The sequence below is a fragment of the Glycine soja genome, chromosome 1, assembly GCF_004193775.1.
Source record: "Glycine soja cultivar W05 chromosome 1, ASM419377v2, whole genome shotgun sequence".
NCBI lineage: Eukaryota > Viridiplantae > Streptophyta > Magnoliopsida > Fabales > Fabaceae > Glycine > Glycine soja.
The window spans coordinates 43,029,396-43,051,086 of NC_041002.1; the positions used below are offsets into that span (position 1 = coordinate 43,029,396).

The window sequence follows — 21,691 nt, forward strand, 5'->3', positions numbered from 1 at the left end:
GTGGTTCCAATGACTTTCAGATCTGCCTTTATGATTGGTGTGAAGCTTGAAATATATTTCCTAATCTCTATTGACTTAAGCCTTTATCTTATTTTAGACAAAATTGAATAGCTTTAGGTTTGCTATCCTTAGCAAACGTTGCATACTCAAATGATATAATGCCAAATTATCAAAATGTTCTAGAAGACCATCAACCCACAAATGAACTACGCTTTAAGATGATATTAGTATTACCAATAAATACTTTTAAAATCTCAGGTACAAAGAGACAGCCATAATCAAAGATTATTCAATAGTTAAAGAAGGTTAATAAATTGTAATAATCAAGAATGCGTTAATACGCTTCAAACTCTCAAACAGAGGAACTACGCTTTTGTTGTAATAAATTGTATTTTCTTTCAGTTTGCATCGTCCACTCAAACCCCCATCACCAAAGTATATAAGGTTTATAAAGCAAACCAAAAGTAGCATGATGCACATTTAGCTTTGTTCAGGACTTCATCTGATTCTATAGTCACTCAGATTGACATATTTTACCTTCTAAAATAATCCCTAGTCGCTGTCATACCAGAGTCAAATGTCAATAGCTTTGGGTATGAGTTTTTTTTTTTTTTTTTTCCAGCAAATATTAATTTATTAAAATGTTAATTTTTGGTTAGCAAAGAAGATCGGATCCGTGATTTTTTCCCCCTCTTTCCTTCTTTGACCATCCAATCCACTTACATCTCCCAGCTTTGGACATGAGTGAATTGATTGCCAGTACAATTTACATTGCCTATTATAATAGCAAACGTACACAGGAACGAGCATTCATTCATATTTTGCCCATAACACTCCTACTATAGAGAGCTATATCTACATGAATCATAAATCTATGGTCACACCCCTTGCTCCAGTTACATTAACACGGGGCGAAGCTGAAGTTTTTTCCACTCTTGAGGATCCATGCCTGGTTGGGTCATATTTTTCACCATCACCCCAAAGAGCATATGCTTCTTCGCCGTGGATGGCATCGTCGCCGATCTCGAGCTGCTCGGTTGGCATCCTCAAGGGTATGAACAACTGTATGGTCAGAAGAATCAGTGTGGTCGAGACCAAGTTCCATCCAGCTATAAAACATGCTGCCACTAATTGCTTAAAAAGTTGAATGCCACCACTGCCACCATAGAAGGCACCCCTTGAGTTGGTCACTGGCAATATGAGCCTACAAAGCTGAGGTTCTGCTAAGAGACCTGTGAGGAGGCCACCCAATAGGCCAGCCACAGCGTGTGTGTGGAACACTCCTAAGGTATCATCTACCTGTGAATTGTATATTCACAAAATGGTAAGAACATAGTATAAATTCAATGTAACTATTAGTGATACGGTAAAAACAGAATATTCAAATGGGGCATTATCCTATTTTTGTGAAGTTGAGTAGGTATGATCCCAAAATTATAATATGTATTTGATTTTATCCTAGTAATTATTGTTGAACCCATCATCTTGGCCTCCCATTATATGTCTATATGACTTGATGCATGCACTTAGTGGTTGTATTTTAATAATAGGTTACTTTGTAAGTGTTCGTATATTTTCAAAAATATTGATGTAAAATTTGTTTTATTTATTTAAATTATTATTACATAGTATTTCTTCATGTATTATAAAATATTTAATGAAAATTATTGTATATTTATTTAAAAAGGTTCAGGCTTTTTCTTTCCATTTTAAATTTTGAAGTGGAAATATAGGTAATTGAAAATCATTATATATGTATTAATTATTTATACAAATAACATATAAATATATTAAATTGAAATTAAAATAAATAAATAAGAAAATACAGATGAGTGAGTTAACTGTCATGTATATTTGAGAAGTGTAAAAAAATTATAAAATTTTATATGTAGCAACTCATGTAATTTGTTTGATGGAGATGCAATAGATATGATTAAGAAGTGTGGTTGAGAATTCATTTCACGATATGACAGCGATATCGTAGGATTAATTATGTAACTTGCATTGGATTAATAATATCGTTGGAGACTAAAATGCCATCTGACCAATATGGAAAACGGAAGGAAATTATTATTAAATAATTAAGGACATGTTTGAAAATCTGACTTTTGAGGCAAAAATCATTCTGCAAAGAAATCAGGACTTTTATTTCTATTTTTATTTTTTTTATTCATTTAATCTGCATTGAAGTGAGTATCATAATAATTTCAACTGGAAATCAAACATGCGTTAAAATAATACCTATTTGAAGATGTTTTATTGAAGATAAAGAATTAATATATTCATCGATCTTCTATGTTTATCTTTTATATCAAATCCAACCGAGCTCTTACCTTTTCGCGGGGGGAAAGTGTGTAAATCAACAGATTACATGTGAATTTGTCCATTTCTTAGCTAACTTTCTAATATTATTGATGAGAATTAATGAAACCAGCGAAGCAAAAGCAACCCAGACCTAAACTTATACAGGAATATATCATCGAAAGAGAGTTAATGAAACAAGCTTGGCAAAAACGACCCAAACCTAAACTGATACAAGAATATCACAATTTTGCAGCTAATTTATAGGAGTGGGTTATTTATTTATTTAAATTACAAGAATGGATAGATTTTGAAAATATTATAGGCTATGGATAAGTTGTGTCTTAAAATATGATTTTAGAATGTAGTAATTTCTTTAGGATAAATAGTCATTTTTATCATTGAATGTGTAATTCGCTGACAAATATATCCCTAAAAAATAAAAATACAAAATTTAGTCTCCGAAGGTGTAAAAAATGCGACAAATATATCCGGTCGTTAACTTGCATCCATCACCGTTAATAAAATAACTTACGTGATACAGAGAGACGAATTTGTCACTGAAATGATGGTAAATATGACTATTTCTAATTGTGAGCATAGGGACATATTTGTCATATAATTTTTTTTTTTACTTTTAGTCTTCCATTTCACTGACAAATATATCCCTGAAATATGAAAGTACAAAATTTAATCTCCGAAAGTATACAAGACAAATATATTCGAGCGTTAATAGTAGAATGTGACTGATTATTATAATTTTGAAAATTTTATAATAACTGCAACAAAATATTATCAATAAGAGTGAATTTTTATTGCTTTGGTGAATTCTTCTTACTTTTTTTCAACTAAAAAAAAAAAATCAATCTTTTGGTTGTTAACTCTTGAATAAATGCTATCAACACAAGGAAAAAAAAGAAATGTTACTGTAAAACGATATGAAAATCATTGTTTATGTTTAATCAAACACTATTTATTTAATTTTTTTTATAAATTTTCATAATAAAATATGAATATTTATTAGTATATGTAGTGACATCAAAATTACAAATTATAATAAAAGTGTTGATTTTTAAATTAATTTTTTATATCATACACAATTATTTTTTATTGATTGGTCATTTAAAAAATCATAATCTTAAAAAAAATCATTCCAAGGAGATGAGTGTTTTTTACAAACTAAAAGTGTTATTGCAATTGTAATTTTTCCTAAAAATTAATCGTGGATCTAATTTAACTATATTATTTTACAATAAGTATTTTTTTTTACTTAAACCTTTCATCTAACATGAGAGTATAAAAAAAATATTTACGAGTTTATAAAAATAATATTCTTTTTTCTTTAAGACTCAATTTAATTTATGAGTTTGTCATAAAAATTTGTTGTAATTAGTATAAATTTTTCCAAATTATAATAATTAGTCACAATCTACTATTAACGCCTGAATATATTTATCACACTTTTTACACTTTCGGAGACTAAATTTTATATTTTTATCTTTTAGGAATGCATTTCTTAGCAGAGTGGGAAGACGACAAATCAACAAAATATTATATAACAAATATATCCCCATGTTGGCAATTCGATATGGCCAAGTTGGTGACGACAAATTTGTCCCTTTATGTCACATATGCTATTTTATTATTGGTGACAGACGAGAGTTAACGGTCAAATATATTTGCGTAGTTTTTACACTTTTGGAAAATAAATTTTTTATTTTTATCTTTCAAGAACGCATTTGTTAGGGATTACACATTTAAGACAAAAGTAATTATTTGATTTTTTTTTAAAATATAATACTAAAGTGGCTTCAAGCATATTATATATATATATATATATATATATATATATATATATATATATATATATATATATATATATATGAGAGACATACCAGGTGAGAGGAGTGTTTTATTATGAGAGGTGAGAGAATTAAATAATAGTTCTTAGATCAAATTGCTAACTAAACGAGATGAGTGAAAAAATATTACACGTGAGAGAGCCAATATTAGATGCACATATAATTTTTCTCTCATCTTGTTTAATTAACAATTAATTCTGAACCTTCTATTTTGATCTAAAGATTATTATTTAATCCTCTCACCTCTCATAATAAAACACTACTCTCTCTCTATATATATATATATAAATTGTGATGTTCTAAAGTTATGTTTTAAAACATGATTTATTATAAAGAAATCATATTTTATAACGCAACTTATCTCTAGCACGTAATATTTTCAAAATCTATCCATTCATGTAATCTTTATTTTTAAAATTAACCCACTCATAAATTTTTCCAATTTTACAAAACACTTTTTAAGGTCGTTTTAAATAAATGAGTAATTAAATAATGTATATATATCATATAAACAGATTTTATATTGTAATTTGATAGATCATAAATTGTCTGTACATATCAACTATGAAAATAACAAGAGTAAACACTAGAAATTAAATTCAAATATATTTTATATTATCAAATAAAATATTAATTAAGGGTTGAAACTTAACTTTACACTTGAGTTTTTATATATATTTCAACACCTTATTAACACTCCTACTTTCTCTCTATCTCTCTCTTTTTATCATATTTTATTATCTATCATCATCTTTTTTTTTTTTTTTTATCTCTCTTGACGGGTCAATTTCTTTTGAGTGTTTAAACACTTTTTTTCCCTTTTCATTTTATTTTCTTCTTATCTCTCTTTTGTTTTCATTATATTATTTATCAGATTTACTATTTTCTTTATTTTTTTCTTTTTTCTTCGTATCTTTTCTTTCCACTCCAATCCACCTAAAATGAATTGAATGTTTTGTATTCTCCTAAATGGAAAAAAAATTAAGAGTCTTGTTAAGTGTACTGTGGAAGTTGAAAAGTACGGTGCTTTGACGAAAAAAAAAACCATACCTTCTGTAGAAGGCTTGACTTCTTGTGGAGGATCATCATGGTCACCCATGGAATGCTCCCTGATAGAATTCCCATCACTATAGCCGCCCAAGATTGCACAAGCCCTGCAATTTGCATCCGCATCACCCTTTTGTATTAATTGTCAACAACTGGCAATTAACTACGGTACAACTAAACATCAGAAGTGATGGTAATTATATACCTGCTTCAAATATTTTAGTCCATCTATCATTAATTTTTTTAATCATTCAAAATCTTTTATCTTATATTGATTATGTCAATGTTTAGACTTTCGTACTTTGTTCATATTTATGTCATGACATATATTTATTAATATCATATCAAAATTAGTTGAAAAAAAATGTCACGACATGATATGCTTTGGTAAGTCACATAATTATTAAATAGAAATTATTTACGAAATAAAAAACTAGTAATTTTTAAATGATTACAATAAAACGGAATTACATTCAAGTAAACTAAAAATATACTTTAGTTACAAATAAAATTCTGACATATGCCAAAAATGATAAGTTTTTTTATATGCATAAAATAAAGATCAAATTTTATCTATATTCACTTTTAAAACTTAGATAATATTATTTATGGCTTGTTTAGTTTAAGAAAATGTTTTTTATATTTATATTTATATTTTTTCCAATTTTTATAGCAATTAAATTAGCACAAGCAGAAAATAAAAAATAAAATATTATAAAAACATTTTTCAATTTTTGAAGTTTTTTTTAAAAAAAGAGCAAAGTATAAAATCAAAACAAGTGACACTTTAAAGTAAAGGTAACAATGAAAATAAAAATATTTTCTTAAGCTAAATAATTAGAAAAAAGAATATTAGCTACACACTTTTTTAACACATTTTTTGTTATTACCTTAATATCAATTTATAAGAAATTATAAATTTTTGTAAATCTCACATCTTATTTTATTTAATAAGTTATATTGATGTTTTTATAACTTTTAATAAATTTTAACTAATAACAAACAATATTTTAGGAGTACTGTAACATTATTACTAATACTCTTCTTTTTTTTTGGTGGAAAAGAGTACTCCTTGTTTTTAAATTCCCTAGGTTTTAATTTTCTTTATTCATCTTGTTATTACTGTCATCATATGAATATAATGAACTTTTGTTACAACTCATAAGGATGAAACAGATGTTAAGAAATCACATATAAATACCTGCTCCTGGGGTGATGCAAACGAGTCCAGTCATCATGCCCTGAACAGCACCAATCACCGAAGGCTTGCCGAAGAAGATTACATCAAGAGAAGTCCATACAAGGAGGCTAGTGGCAGCACAAATGTTAGTGTTGAGCACAGCAATGGAAGAGTCAATGTTGGCTGCATATGGTGCTCCACCATTGAACCCTGACCACCCCATCCATAGTAACCCTGCACCCGCAAGCATCAGCAATACGTTGTTCGGTGGGAACCTCTCCCTGTCACTCTTCAACCTTGGCCCAACCTAAAACCATCCTTAGTTTTATGATTTTTCAAGTAAATTCTCAGTCTTATGCATAAATATACATAAATTAAGCATCTTTTCATATCTTTAAGATGACACTATCGAATATTTTAGTTTTTAATAGTAAAAAAAACTACTAGTAGTAGTTATGAAAAGAATTTTTTTTTTCTCAGCATGAAATCAAGTTTACTTTTTAGGGATGCCAAAAATTAATGAAATGAAATTTTGAAGTGCTAAATTGATTTTACTTGTTAAATGCAATTTCAAATTCGGTTGATTAAATACTTAGATGAAGAAATGTATAAAACTCATAATAGTACTATTTAATTTAAGTAAGATTGTTTCTCCTCAAGTAACTTGGTATTAAAAAGTACCAAATTAATATTTTCAATAATGTCAAGCGCAGCAAAATCAAATCAACCAATAATGCCAAATATCACTTGACCAAATCAACAAAACAGCATTTTAATACATCTCTGTACCATCATTGCTAACTTCTTTTTTTTTTTTTTTTAACAATTAAGTTTAATAAATGATTGTGAACAGAGTGAAGGATGGTTGTGTACCCAGTAAGCAGCAGTGAAACCAGCAATTCCAGAGGAAAGATGAATAACATATCCACCAGAGTAATCAATAACCCCCCAATGGTAGAGAAAGCCACCACCCCAAAGACTAAACGCCCCAACAGTGTACGAAAAAATCAGCCAAAGAGGCACAAAAGCCATCCAAGCCTTGATGTTCATTCTTCCTAGCACCGATCCCGCCAACAAGATAAGCGTGATAGCCGCAAACGTGAATTGAAAATACACAAGAGAAGCCGTGGCAAACAACGGTTCCGAAGTCGCGCTTTCGACCGTACCATTGTTATAATAGTGCGTGCTTTCGGGGACTTTGGCGCGGTGTGTTAAAAACTTCTGGCCTAGTGCTGGGGCGCCCTTCCCCCAGAAGGGAAGCAGTTTGTCACCGAACGCCATTCGGTGACAAACGAGCACCCAGCATATTAGGACCGCCGCAAAGGCGTAGAGGGCCATGAATGCAGAGTTCACGGCCCATTTCTTCTTCACCATGCTGGCGTAGAGGATCACCAGACCCGGCATGCTTTGGAGACCTACGAGAGTGGCTGCTGTCAGCTGCCATGCGTTGTCCCCTTTGTTTAGCCAGTGGGGGGATGCAGGGAGGTGTTCTTGGTATGCTGTGGGAGTGGCCATGGGTAGCACAAGTTCTTAATTGGAAGATCTTAGTTTTGTAATCAAGCTTTGGACTCACTAGTGTATATATATGATCATTTTATGAAACTGGAGTTTGTGAATCTTTGTGTCTTGATATCTTTTGCTTTGATGGTTGGTATACACTTGCATGTCTTCCGGTCTTTGTCTTTAGGAGTTGAAAAGTATGAATATGATATCTTATCTGAGACATGGATTTGTTGAAAAGTAGTGAATTTTTTTTTTATAAGAATTTAATGGAGAAAAATATAAAAAAATAAATATGTTTAAAATTAAAATTAACTTATGTATAAGTTTTACATAAGTTAATTAGTCGAAATTCTTTATTTAGAAAACCAATCCAAATTTTTAAATATTAATATAAGTAGATGGAAAGTCTTCTAAAAAAATAGATGGAAAATTAAAAGATATATTGTAAGTAGTGGTAAATACATCTTGACTCTTGCAGAATTTCATTATCATCATAATGAGCGAAGAGGTGGGATAATTAAAGTTTACTAAATTGTATTTACCTTTGTTCTTATGAGATTATTTTTTAAAATTTGTTTATTTTTTTCATAAGACTTTTTAAAAATATCTTTACAATAAATGCTATGAATTAAAAAGATAAATGCATTTTCTCATTTAGTGTTATGAACTAAATTAATTAATTTTCTTAAAAAATATAAATTAAGAGACTTATATTTAAAGATGAAAATAATATTTATGAAGGAAGCCATGGACTTTGGCTCCATGCATAAGAAACTTCTTGCCATGGTAAGACCAATTTCGGTATTGGTGCTAAATTAGTTTGAACTCACAAGCCTATGATCTTTTTATGCAAGGGTGTAAAAATAAAAAATAAAAAAATAAATCGATCTACAAAATCAAGCAATTTTATAAAAATTGTTTGATTAACGAAATTGTTTTTAAAAAAGTGGTTCAGGTTTGCTCGGTTTGATTCTTTAAAAATGTTGAATCATATATGATTATGAAATAAAAAAAATTGAACTAAACTAAATCCAATAAAAAAAATGATCCGTTTTCAAAAAATTGAACAAATCCACTTTTATAAAAATATATCAGTTAATCAAACTGTTTTTATATCATGATTTATTTCGTTTCAGTTAGATTTTGCTTAAGCATTCAAACAGTGTTCAGCCCTATTTTTATGAGACTATAGTTTGTGAGTCCTTATGTCTAGGTGTCTTTTTGCTTTGGTGGGTTGGTAAACTTTTATTTCTGTCTTCTATGTATAGGAGTTGAAAATTATGAATATGAGATCTTATGTTTGAAAGATAACTATATGTCTTAATTATGTAATGAGGATTTGATTTTCATATCAATGTATATATAAAAAAATATTTTTTATGAGAAACTCAGATTTCAAATTAATTTTAGTAATTTAAAAGATAAGTCAGTAATTTTAATTTGACATTAGACTGAACACTCTCTATTCAAACATAAAAGCTGTTGGAAGTTAGTTAAGATACTTAGTTTGGATCTTTTGAAGCTTTCTGTGAATTATCATTGATTTTTCACAAGTTGGGGAAATTATAAATAAAACTTTGAATTTTAGCTGATAATGATGTTGTGCCCCATTTGCAAAAAAGAAGTATAAAAAAAAATGATGGGCATGGTTGTAGAATAGTGTGCTGGCGATTATAAAAGACTTCAAGAGTTCAACGGGGAAGGTTGCTCTGATTGGTGGGTCTAAGTAAAAGTGGAAATATTTTTATGGTTTTATTATAAAGATACCATATTTTATATCTGCTTGACTAAGGCACCGGATATATTACATGACAGTGTGACCATCATTCATTTCTTGGTTTCTTCCGTACAAATAAGTAGCTGAAAATGAAATTATATCTGTACTTCTGTTATCCATAGTTTTATTACGTAGTATTTATTTATTTATTATTATTCCGTACATAACTACATCTGTTAAATCAGGACAATTGGCAACTTGAGGGTGTAGTTTCGTAAAAAAATAAATTTATTTCATAGTTTGTGCACCGATGACGTACCGAACCTTGCACTTGCAAAAAATTCTACTCACAATATATTTATTTAAAAACTTTGATTCAAATTAAAAATAAATAAATTTATTTTTAAATTTTTGAAAGATTCAATTTGATTTTTAAATTTTTTAAAAATCAATCATTTGATCTATAAATTATTTTAAATGATTCAATTTAATTTTTAAACTCTTAAAATTTTGAGAATCAAATTAATTCAATCTTAAGAATTTGAAGATCAAATGAATTTATTTGTAAGAACTCAAAAAATAAATATTTTTTTTAAATTTGGGGACCAAATTAAACTCTTTTGTTTTTTAAATTTGAAAATCAAATTAAACTATTTAAAATAATTTGAGGATGCAATCGATAATTAATTCTTGTTTAAACTGACAAATGACCTTTTGTTCTGAAGAAGATGATAAATTATTTTTCCTATTTAAATACATATCAAAATTTTAGATAAATATAGGTATCACTTATCAACGGATACAACAAAACTGCAGTGAATCGGTACTCTGCACAGGGGAAAGAGGGAAAAAAAGATAGTGAATTAGTAAAGAGAAACAAAAAGTGAATGAATCCGACCTGCATGTAAAGTGATACGTAAGTAGAGACAGATCAATATTGAAGATGTGGAACACTCCTTCCAGTTTCAGATCAATATTGAGTTCCATAACCTATTACAGATATTCCAGATGTAGAGACAGATCTAAAGCCATTTGGTCGAGATCGAGTAGATATAGCAGATCCATTTAGAGATCGGAACCCGGGTACACCCATTTTAGTAGAAACAACCCCTAAGCTGGAATTTCACCAGGTTTTCAAACTATAGGAGGAATTGATGTTTAACCAGCATATGAAGTGCTAATATGATCTATAATAATAATAACTCTTCTTGCTTGGTCGATCAATTGGGCGTGTGAGCATCAGTAGTAGCAACATGAATTTAACTTTTGGGGCTGATGAGCAATAAATGTGCCATATAAAAAACTTTGAAATCGATTATCTTTAATTTGGTTGAACCATATTTATTTCCATTACATGTGCTACTAATTATTGACTCAAAAGATGAATGCATAACCTTGTGTAACAGTTTGCACAGTCAAAATTTCACTCTTAGTAGTTAGCTCATCGTTCCCACTCTCCTATCATTCCTCTCTTCTATAGAATCACTATAATCCTAAGAAAAACTTAAGTAAAAATGGAAAGAGAAAAGGGGAAGAAAGGAATGCATGCTGGTTTCTATTTAGTGCTCTGTATTTCCGATGGGAACAACAAGGAGAGTCCAATTCCTTAATCTCACAACAATGAAAGAAAGAGAAAGAGGCTTAGCAGGTGAAGGGAAGAACAAGACAAAAAAAAAGTTTTGCACTTAAAAAAAAAAATAGATCTCAGCCTTTAAAATTTTCTAATGTCATTTGTAAGTTTATATTATATTATTATCTCTTATTAAAACAAGGTTGGTCTGGGAACACACGTCTCTCCTTCGTGCAAAAAATGTATTTAAAATATTTGAAGATTAGAGAAGTTTCTAGACTCCAAAAAGAGTGACACTTTTTTCTTTAGTAATTCAAAATTTGAAATTTGAATCTCATTTTTTTTTTAAATTACTCATTTGATCCTTATCGTTTTACGATTCTTATTTTTTTAGTCTCTATAGATTGAAAGTAATTTTTTTAGTCCCTATAGTTTAAAAATGTTCTTTTTAATCCTTATAGTTTGTATTTTAATTCTCTTTTAGCCCCTATAGTTTGAAAGTGATATTTTTAATTTTTATAATTTGTATTTTAATTATCCTTTAATCCTTACTACAAAAAATATAAAAATAATTAGTTACAAATTAGTTATAAATTATCAACTATTTTTTATTACAAATTATCTTGTGATAAATTAGTTATGAATTACTTGTTAATATTTTTATAGTTAATTATAATTGATAATATTACTCATATTTTGATGGTAAGGACTAAAAAGAAATTAAAATATAAAGTACACGGACTAAAAAGACTACTTTCAAGCTATAGGAACTAAAAGAGAATTAAAATACAAATTATAAAGACTAAAAAAAACCATTTTCAAACTATTGAGACTAAAAGAGAATTAAAATATAAACTATAGGGACAAAAAAAAACTCCTTTCAAATTATCGAAACTAAAAAGGTAAGAATCATAAAACTATAGGGACCAAATGAGTAATTTAACCTTTTTTTATATCAAAATCACTCCTTTAGCTTTTCTTCTCTTTTTACATTTTTCTCTCTTCTTTTTTCTTTATTCTTTTCAATCTTCTATAAATAGAGGAAATCCTTCTCCCTTTCAAGATTTTCTTCACAACCAAAACCCCCTCTTCAGATATCTTTTCCTCTTCCTCTCATCTAGTATGAAATCTTTCCACCACTCCTCCTTCTGATCTTTCTTCCGTTGGAATTGGGAAGTGGTTTGAAAAAATTGATTCCACTATTCTTAGCTCTAGCGAGATCGAGCAATGAGGAAGAAGAAGTTGTTGTTGAGTTTACACATTTTTGTTTATTCTCTCTTTCTTTTTAAGCAATCATTTCTCTCTTGTATTTCTTTCTCTTTTCACAAATTCCCTTCCTTCTTGATTGCAAGTGTTTCTTTTTAAGATTTTTGGTTTTCAAGAGGGACAAAAAAAAAAGATTAAGATGAATATCAACAAATTTGTGGTTTTCAAGAGAAGAACACCTTGTCAAGCTATGAGAATTTTTTGAAATCTTAGGTTTTTGAATCTGTTTTGTGATCAGAATTGAGCAAAATAAAAAGCAACGAGATTCTAAATCTTTGGTAATGTTGGGATTTTTTTTTACATCATAGAATATGTAGAGTTCCAAGACAAAAGATAAAGTGCATTTAATGCATTGAAAGTTATTTCTGTTTCAACTTGCAAGAGAACTTATTTATTGTTGTTAGTGACAATCTTCATTATAAATAGAGAAGAGAAATAGTGCAGAAGATACACATGAAAAGAGAGTGCGTGAGAAGAGAGATTTTGAAATAAAGTCTCTTTGTTGAGAGAAAAGTGTCTTTGTGTGAGAGTGTTATAATTTCTTGTAACCATTGAGTGAGTTACTTGGATTTGTAGAGTGATACACAATTTATGATGGGTTACAATCTTATAATCTTTGTAGTGTTCTCAGGATCCTTTGTGGTTGTGGGTAGTTTTGTTTAAGAGAGTGTTGATTATCCAACAGTGGTATCAAAGCTATGGCCGAGAGCACACAAAAGTTCAAGATACTGTTGTTTGATGGAAAACTAAATTTTATGATTTAGCAAAGTACTATTCAAGACCTTTTGGTGCAGCAAGGTCTTGATCAGGCATTAGAAGATGAAATGTTGACTTCTATAAATGAAACCGAGTGGACTAAGATTCAAAGGAGGGTTGTGAACACGATTCGGTTAGCCCTTGCTCTTGAGATAAAACACAACATGTTGAAGGAGACAACACTGAAGGCCTTGTGGGAGAAGCTCGAGAATATCTATGCATCAAAGTTGTTAACCAATCACCTTTGTTTGAAGATGGAGTTGTATCAACTCAAAATTGAGAAATGAGGAGATCTCAATACCATATCAACAAGTTTAATAAGCTAGTAAGCCAATTGTTGAATGTAAATGATAAACTCTTTGATGAGGAGTAGTCGTTGTTGTTGTTGGCCTCACTACCAAGGTCCTTTAAAGCTTTGGTTCAAACATTGTTTGTGGGAAGATCCACTTTGGAGTTGGATGAGGTGATCGCCACTATTAGAGAAAATGATAGAATGATGAGAACTGAAAATGTTGATGATGAACACCATGCACTAGTTGTGGTGGAGTCTGAGCGAGGGAGGAATCATTCAAGGAGACATGGGCCAAGAGGAAGATCAAAATCGCAATTGTGCCCGTAACGAGATATGAGTAACATGCAATGTCTCTATTGCGGTGAGAATGGTCATGTGTAAGTGAGGTGAAAACAAATGAAGGAGGACTTGAAGAAATTAAGAGATATGGACAAAGATGGTGTCAACTCCCAAGCTAATATAGTAAAAAGTGTTGAAGATGAAAATAACTTGTTTTTGGCAATAAATGATGTGGTTGTTAAAACAAAATGGGTATGGATTCTACTACCTCAAAGAACATTTGTACAGATTGAGAGATGTTTGACACTTTGAAAAATGGTTGAGAATTCAGTCATTTCAAGTTAGGGAATGGTGGAAAAATTAAGGCCGAAGGCATAGGGAGTGTGAGGATGAAGCTCCATGATGGTGTTATTCGAACTTCCTCAAATGTGAGGTTTGTACCTTCTGATGTTGTTAATATCATTTCTATTAGGGAGATGACATCACACGGGTACAAGTATGTTGGTTCAAAGTGGGGTTGCAAGGTGTATAAGGGGAGACACTTGGTGTTGCAAGGACAAAAAAATAAAGGTAAACTTTGCTATTTGGATGGACAAACCTTGAAGAGGAACCATGATAGCAAAGTAAAGAAGAAAATAAAGTTTTTAAATGTTGTAGAAGTGTTGAGAGATACTTTCGTTGGATGTGGAGTTTGTTCACTTTCAAATTGATTAGAGGATATTTCTCTTTTGGGTTGAGGGGGAGAATTGTAGAGTTCCAAGCCAAAAGATAAGGTGCATTTAATGCATAGTGAGAATTAAATTTTTACCATTAAGGTTTAGGTGGTTTAAATGCAAAGTGGAATATTAGATTTTACTAGATGAAACCTATTTGAATGGATGCATTGAAAGTTGTTTTTGTTTCAACTTTCAAGAGAACTTATTTATTTTAGTTGGTGGAAATCTTTACTATAAATAGATAAGAGAATTATTGGAGAAGATACACATGAAGAGAGAGTGTGAGAGAAGAGAAATTGTGAAATAAAGTCACTTTGTTGAGAGAAAAATGTCTTTGTGTGAGAGTGTTATTATTTCTTGTAACCATTAAATGGGATACTCGAGCTTGTAAAGTGATAGAGAATTTAGGGTGAGTTACAATCTTGTAATCTTTGTAGTGTTGTCACGATCCTTTGTGGGTGGGTAATTTTGTTTGAGAGAGTGTTGATTACCCAATAGAATAATCAAATCCCTTATCTTTGCTTTTTTTGTTACTCCTGTTTTATGCATTATGACGAGTAAAGGAGAATATTTTGTTGTTGTCAAGTTTTGGTTTTGTTGCTTTGTTTTTTATTTTTATCCCCTGCTCTGAAAATCATATTGATATTCTCTTTTCCAGAACTCATAACCTTTCGTAAGAAAGGTATTTTCGCTAGAGGCGATGTTTGGAGTACCTCAGTCACCCCTTTCAGGCTTAACGACTAGGACCATTGCCATTTACATTTGCTTTGTAAGATACTCAATTGACACTCCTCTCTTGCTCTCTTTTCCATTTACATTTCAAACACTTTTTTTTCCTCAATGAAAGACATGTGCAGTTGAAGAAAAAATCATTTGTTTCCAATTTGTGATCTCTATCTCTCATTCTCCAAGCATCATTATCCATTTACTTTGATCGTCATGATGGTTTTTCTTAACTGCTTGCCTAGTAAGATATCCATAAAATTTCAACTAGTACAAATAAATGACTTTTTGTTGGTGTAACAAGGATGTTAAAATTATGTATTATGTATTTCCACTTCATTTTATTTGGTTTTCTTATTTTTAATAGCTTACCCTTGAACAAAATATTTCCTTGCAGAACTTATGTCTTCACTTTGGTTTTGCTTTATTTTCCTTCACATATTTTTCCTTTTTCTGCTTTTAGAAATTCAATTTTTGTGGCTTCCATGACGTTCCGAGTTCCTATTTTTGTATGTATAATAGTTGTTTGTGTCTTGATTATTTTCTATTGCATGTGGTATTTGATTACATGAATATGCTTTGAAGATCTTTCATTTGCGTAAGTGAAAAGGAAAGAAACTGTATCTTTGTCATGAATTTTTTATAAGGATGGAAAAAGCTTTAAGAAATAAGTCAATTTTCTTGGCTTGTGATTGGCTTTCCTGAAGCTGATGAGCTACTCAATCAGTCTAAAACACTTAAAACACTTGATGAGTTAATTATGCTCAAATTCTTAAATCAAGTTATTTTATATATATAGTTTGAAAATTTAATTAGGCTGCAAGTTCATTTGATAGATTGAGCTTTATGTCTACCTTGCTTTTTAAAAATTAAAAAGCCAATACGTTACTATGTAAGAACTATATAATTGGGTCCTAAAGAAGATAAGAAAATGATGATAGCTTAGACTATTTAATTATTGGTCAAAACTATCTAAGATAATTGAGTATGATTTTTTTTTTTTGTATAGATTTTAATTTTGAAGGTAATGTATTTCTAAGGGAAAGCAACATGCAAGAGCTCCTAAAAAGATAGCAAAAGAAAAATAATATGAAAATCTGACAAATAATAGTTACTTTATCATCTCCTGAACTCTCCCTCAAACTGTATCTGCAATGTGTTGAGGTATACGTGACCCTGCAAACTTGAATAATCTAATCAACTCTCCCTTGTTTTTGTTGGTTTTAATTCTAAGAAAGATGAATTAAGATTAGGGAAGAATAAAACATATATTGGGTAACACACGAAGAGAAAGTATTGGTTTAGCACTCTCGTCGCGCTTAGCCCTTCTAAGTAACTCACTTATATAGGAGTGTAATTGATTGAAATAGAAATAACAAAAAATGGTTATTTCTGCTACTCTATTTTAATAGCATGCATATGGTCTTTACTAATAAAGTCACGTTTATTCTTTTAGCTACTCCATTTTGTTGAGTAGTATGTTGTCTAGCAATGCCTTCTTCCTTACAAAATCCATTGAATTCTTTAGAACAAAATTTCATACCATTGTTTGTCCTCAAAGGCTTAACTTTCTTTCTTGTTTGATTTTGCATGAGTGTCGTCCAATGCATGAAACATTTGAAGGCTATAGATTTCTGCTTCGTCATGAGTACCTATGTCATCCTTGAGTAATCATCGATAATAGAGAGGAAGTATCTTGCTCCTCCCAAGGATGAAAGTCTCAAAGGCCCACAACAATTAGAATGGACGCAGTCCAATGTAGCCTTTGTAGTGTGTACTGCCTTTGGGAATTTTGTCCCGTGCTGCTTCTCATAGACATAGTGCTCACAAAATTGAAGAGATTCTATCTTGTGATTTCCAAGTAGCCTTTGCTTACTCAAAATTTCCAATCCCTCATCACACATGTGGCCTGGACGTAGGACTTCAAACTTATGAAATAGTTGAAATTGAGCCTGTCATAGTGGAACCTTGCAGAATATACATGTTTCCTTGCTTGGTTCCCTGCATTACAACAAACTTGCATATCCCTTTGATTTGCATCACTCCACCTTCAACACAACATGTAAAACCTTTTGAATCCATGGCTCCTATAGAGATTAGATTCTTCTTGAGCTTTGGAACATGGAAAACATTTGTTAAGGTTTTAACAATTTTATCATGCATTTGATTTGTATAGAACCTATCCCAACTATCTTGCAAGAAGCATTGTTACCTATCAGAACATTACCACCAAATTTCTTTTCATAGGTAACAAACCAGTTTTTGTGTGGACTCATATGAGTAGAACAACTTGAGTCCAATACCCATTGTTCAACATGATGTTGTTGTTGATCAACAATTGAGAGTACCAAATCATCTTATCACTTTGAACAACAACTGCAACAAAATCTTTCTTGATTTTATTTGGACAATCTTTCTTCCAATGGTCAGGTTCTTTACAGTAATTAGATATCCTTTGGATCAACTTTTCCCTTCTTGAATCCTTTGCCTTTTTTTTTTTTCTGTCCTTTTGCAAAATTTGTTAATGATAATCTAGAGGCAGAGGCTTCATCACCATTTGTAGAAGCTTTGTGTCGAAGCTCTCTTGAATAGAGACTAGAGTTAACTTCCTCAAGTGTGATGCAATCCTTTCCAACACTTAGAAAATTCACAAAACTCTCATATGAAAGGGGGCGGGGAGAGGCTAATAGAATCATTGCAAGATCTATATCTTCTAATTTGACGTCAATGTCATATAGCTCCAACAAGGCAGAGTTTAACTCAACCAAATGAGGCATACCTTCCTTCATAAACAAACATTGTTTCAATAGCAACTTGTTGGAGATTGATTTCGTCATGAAGAGTTTCTCCAACTTGAGCCATAACACATAAGTGATTTTCTCTTCAGAAACTTCATAAAGAACTTCATCAGACAACGACAAAAGAATTAGCGAATGCACTTTTTCTTCTTGTTGCTCAAGAGCGAACTTATCAACAAGAAACACATCTTGATGCGCTAAAGGTTGAAGTTATTCTTCCCTGTGAATTTCTCAATCTTGATTGTGTTGATAATATTCTTGATCGAATCTTGAAGACTTAGCACAAACATAAAACAGATTGGTTGATCTCTGATGATAAAGACTCACCACAGATTAGATGCAGAATTGATCTAAATCAAAGCTCTAGATGCTAGTTTGTTGGGTTTAAGATTGAGAAAGATGAATTCATATTAAGGAAGAAGAAAATAGATATTGGGTAACACGCGAAGAGAAAGTGTTGAAGTTATTGAAAATCAAAACAATGAAATTATAATGTGTGGGTTTAGCACTCTCGTCACGCCTAACCCTTCTAACTAACTCCCTTATATAGGAGTGTAATAGACTGAAACAGATTTAACAAAAAAGGATTACAAACAAAACTTGTTAACTGAACCATCTAACAACTGACTAAACAAACTAGATGATACATCATTAGACATGATTGAATGCTTGACTGAACATAAGACAAATTTCAGCATAGAGAACTAGATTGGACAATACAAGTAGTGTTGTCCAGTTACCTCAATGTCGTCCAATCACCTCTATCTTCCAACAATTTCTCCTTATAGTTCTAAACAGTTGTAAGAAGACCCCAAACATATTTACGTGGCATTTTTTTCATTATGTTGAAGGTTTAACACCTTAGTCTGAAAGGGGGAATGATTTTTAAGGAATATGCTCACACTAGACTTGCCTATAATCACACAACCATGAATTTTAATTACACTGTTATTGCTTATTTTTTCAAGCCTTTATGGAGACATAATGTAGTTTGTACTTGATTGGTATGCAACATAGATAATTTAAGTTTGTTCTGAAATTGTGAGTTCAAGATTACTTTGTTAATGCAAAACAAAATATTAACTATTTATCTTTTACTTTTTTATGGATGGTCTGCTCCTGCCTTTGAAGAATTAATGGTCATGTGCTCCCTATTAAAAAAATAGTTCTTTGGTGTTTAATTCTCTATATCAAGCCTCTTGCAATTTTTCCTTTTTTCCCTCGAGATCATGTCTATGAATGATCATAAGAACAAGGTTCTTTTACAATTGTAGTTGACGCCCCACAGTTAATGTTATTTAATGTGTCCCCTTCACTAACACGTTCCTCTGAAATTGATGAGTGTTCACTTGCTAACTCATGCACCACATCCCCTTTACATTCTTCGATCAATCTCTTTGCCTATTGATACGTTGCAAGATAATTTGGAGCAATTTCAAAACATTCCAGGTGGTTTTAAAATTGACCAACGAGGGTGGGAAGTCATATGTTTTGCAATCTGTGGAATCGAATCTGGAAAGTGAAGACTCTTACTAAATGCCAACACCTTGCTTAGAGGACCTGTAATATTGCATTGCCTATTAGGAAAAAACTCAACCTTTAAGGTATTGTGACTGAACCTTTCCAGCTATTAGAGTGGGAATAGGAGATGATGCATCTTTTTTCGGGAGGTTGAGCCATTTCCTATAGGTGAGTGATGAGGAAAGTTCTGCTTTGGTCTTTGAATTTTTATTCTATATGAAGTTGCTGGAACTTGCTGGTGTTTGCAAAAAATAAAACCTCTTTGCCACAGTTTCTGTTACGAGCAAATTCTATGCATTTATGAGGAGCAATAACCAGCAAATTAACAATACTCGTGATGCACAATTTTGGAAGCCACCACCGAACGGTATATTTAAAGCCATCCTTGATGCTTCTGGGCAATTTAGTGAGGGTGTAGGAATGGGAGTCATGTTTAGAAATTTTCATAGAGGTAATGGTTGCTGCAACTTTATCTGAGGCTCAATGTTATCAACCAAAAATTGCAGAAGCTCTTGCATTCAAATAGCAAGACAACTCTTCCTAGAGGCTAGAGCAGACCAATTTTGAGGCAGACTCTCAATTGCTATCTATAGCATGGAAAAGTAAGGACAGGCAGCAATGCACCTTTATAGAGCACATATTGGTGAAACAATCTGGATTGTCATTTACTTCTAATATAAGATATAAAACACTTTATCTTGATCAATTAACAGGTCTTTAGTAGATCAATTTATCTTATACCATTATATTATTATATATAAATTTGTTTATCTTGTAATTTTTTTACTTTCCAGACAGGTACTAACTTGATCAACATATTTGATTTTGAAGTGTTTTTGCTTCACATCAACTTTTATACAGTGAACCTGCTACTACTCTTTTTTGGTAGCCAAAAGATTACACTATTATCATATTAACGATATTTTGAAAGCCGAAAATTTACCTTTTTGCAAATATTCTACTATAGATTAAATTGGGTATATATAATCCATTGTTTAGCTCATGTGCAACATATATAATCGTGTGCGTACACACGGTTACACACGAGTATCGTATTAGTTGTAGAAAAATACATACTAATTATATATCACAATTAAATTTTACTGTGTTAAATTTTTTATATCACAATTAATCATGTTGTTGTTAAAAAAAGCTAATGTATGCTGTTATTAATATAACTCGTATCAAAATTAATTGAATTATTATTAAAAGGATAATTTAAATCAATTAAATATTTTTTTTCTAAAACCAATTGCCAAAAAATACAGTATAAATCACATTTGGCTTGGTACGAGGTACTAAAAATATATCTGTGTAGTTACAGATTATTTTAAATACGTTTCTCAATATAAAATATATAATAAATACATTCATGGAATAATCTGGTTAATTAGAAAATAATTAAGATAGAAATATAGAAATACATATGTTTAAAATTTTGTTTTTGAAAAATTTCTTAATTAGTTGAACAAATAAAAATGTTTTACTTGTGATTTGTAAAAATTTCTTTATATATAATGATGAATGAATAAAAGATGATCATTAAATGAAGAAAAATAAACTAAAAAATTAAATGTAAAATTAATTAAGAATAAAAAATATTAATTTTTTATATGATAATTAGAAAAGGACGGATGCATGTTCTCAAATAAAAAAAAACTTTCGTGAGAAGAAAAATATGTTATTTATTTTTAAGAAATGAAAAGTGAATTTTGTTATATCAAAGAAAACAACTGATGATGTCGAAATTTTGATACTGGTATGCTTAGCAAATTTTTAATTTCGACTGGATAGTGAACTTTAATCAATTTTAAATTTATAATTTATTAGTATAAACAAAGAAATGATGTTTAAAAGAAAAATATTGCATTATATAGGCCGTGAATTTGGGGTGAAGCCAATTAGGCAGTTTTAAAACTACTCTAAAGAAAGATAAATATGAGAAATAAAAAAGAAAAAGATAAATTTGGCCCAATCGATTTAACTCAAGTACGATGGGACATGTCTAAATCAGGACCAACTTGTGTGACACCACCAGCCATCTACGAATTTTCATTAAATCACTACGAAATACCTTAAAAATATCTGACACATGTTCCTAATCCAACATGAATCATTGGCGATTGAAGATGCTTATCTCCAATATTCTTCATGATGAAC

The 21,691-nt window shown here is 30.6% G+C and overlaps 1 protein-coding gene across 1 annotated transcript; it reads right to left on the bottom strand.

The window, feature by feature from the left end:
• Positions 1 to 654: 654 nt before the first annotated feature.
• LOC114416316 (ammonium transporter 2-like) lies at positions 655 to 8,088 on the bottom strand. Its single transcript, XM_028381186.1, has 4 exons — positions 7,264 to 8,088; positions 6,412 to 6,697; positions 5,214 to 5,317; positions 655 to 1,299 (listed from the first exon to the last, which is right to left on the bottom strand). The coding sequence occupies exons 1-4, from the start codon at positions 7,903 to 7,905 to the stop codon at positions 865 to 867; spliced, it is 1,467 nt and encodes a 488-aa protein (XP_028236987.1). The 5' UTR covers positions 7,906 to 8,088; the 3' UTR covers positions 655 to 864.
• Between the last annotated feature and the right edge of the window lie 13,603 nt (positions 8,089 to 21,691).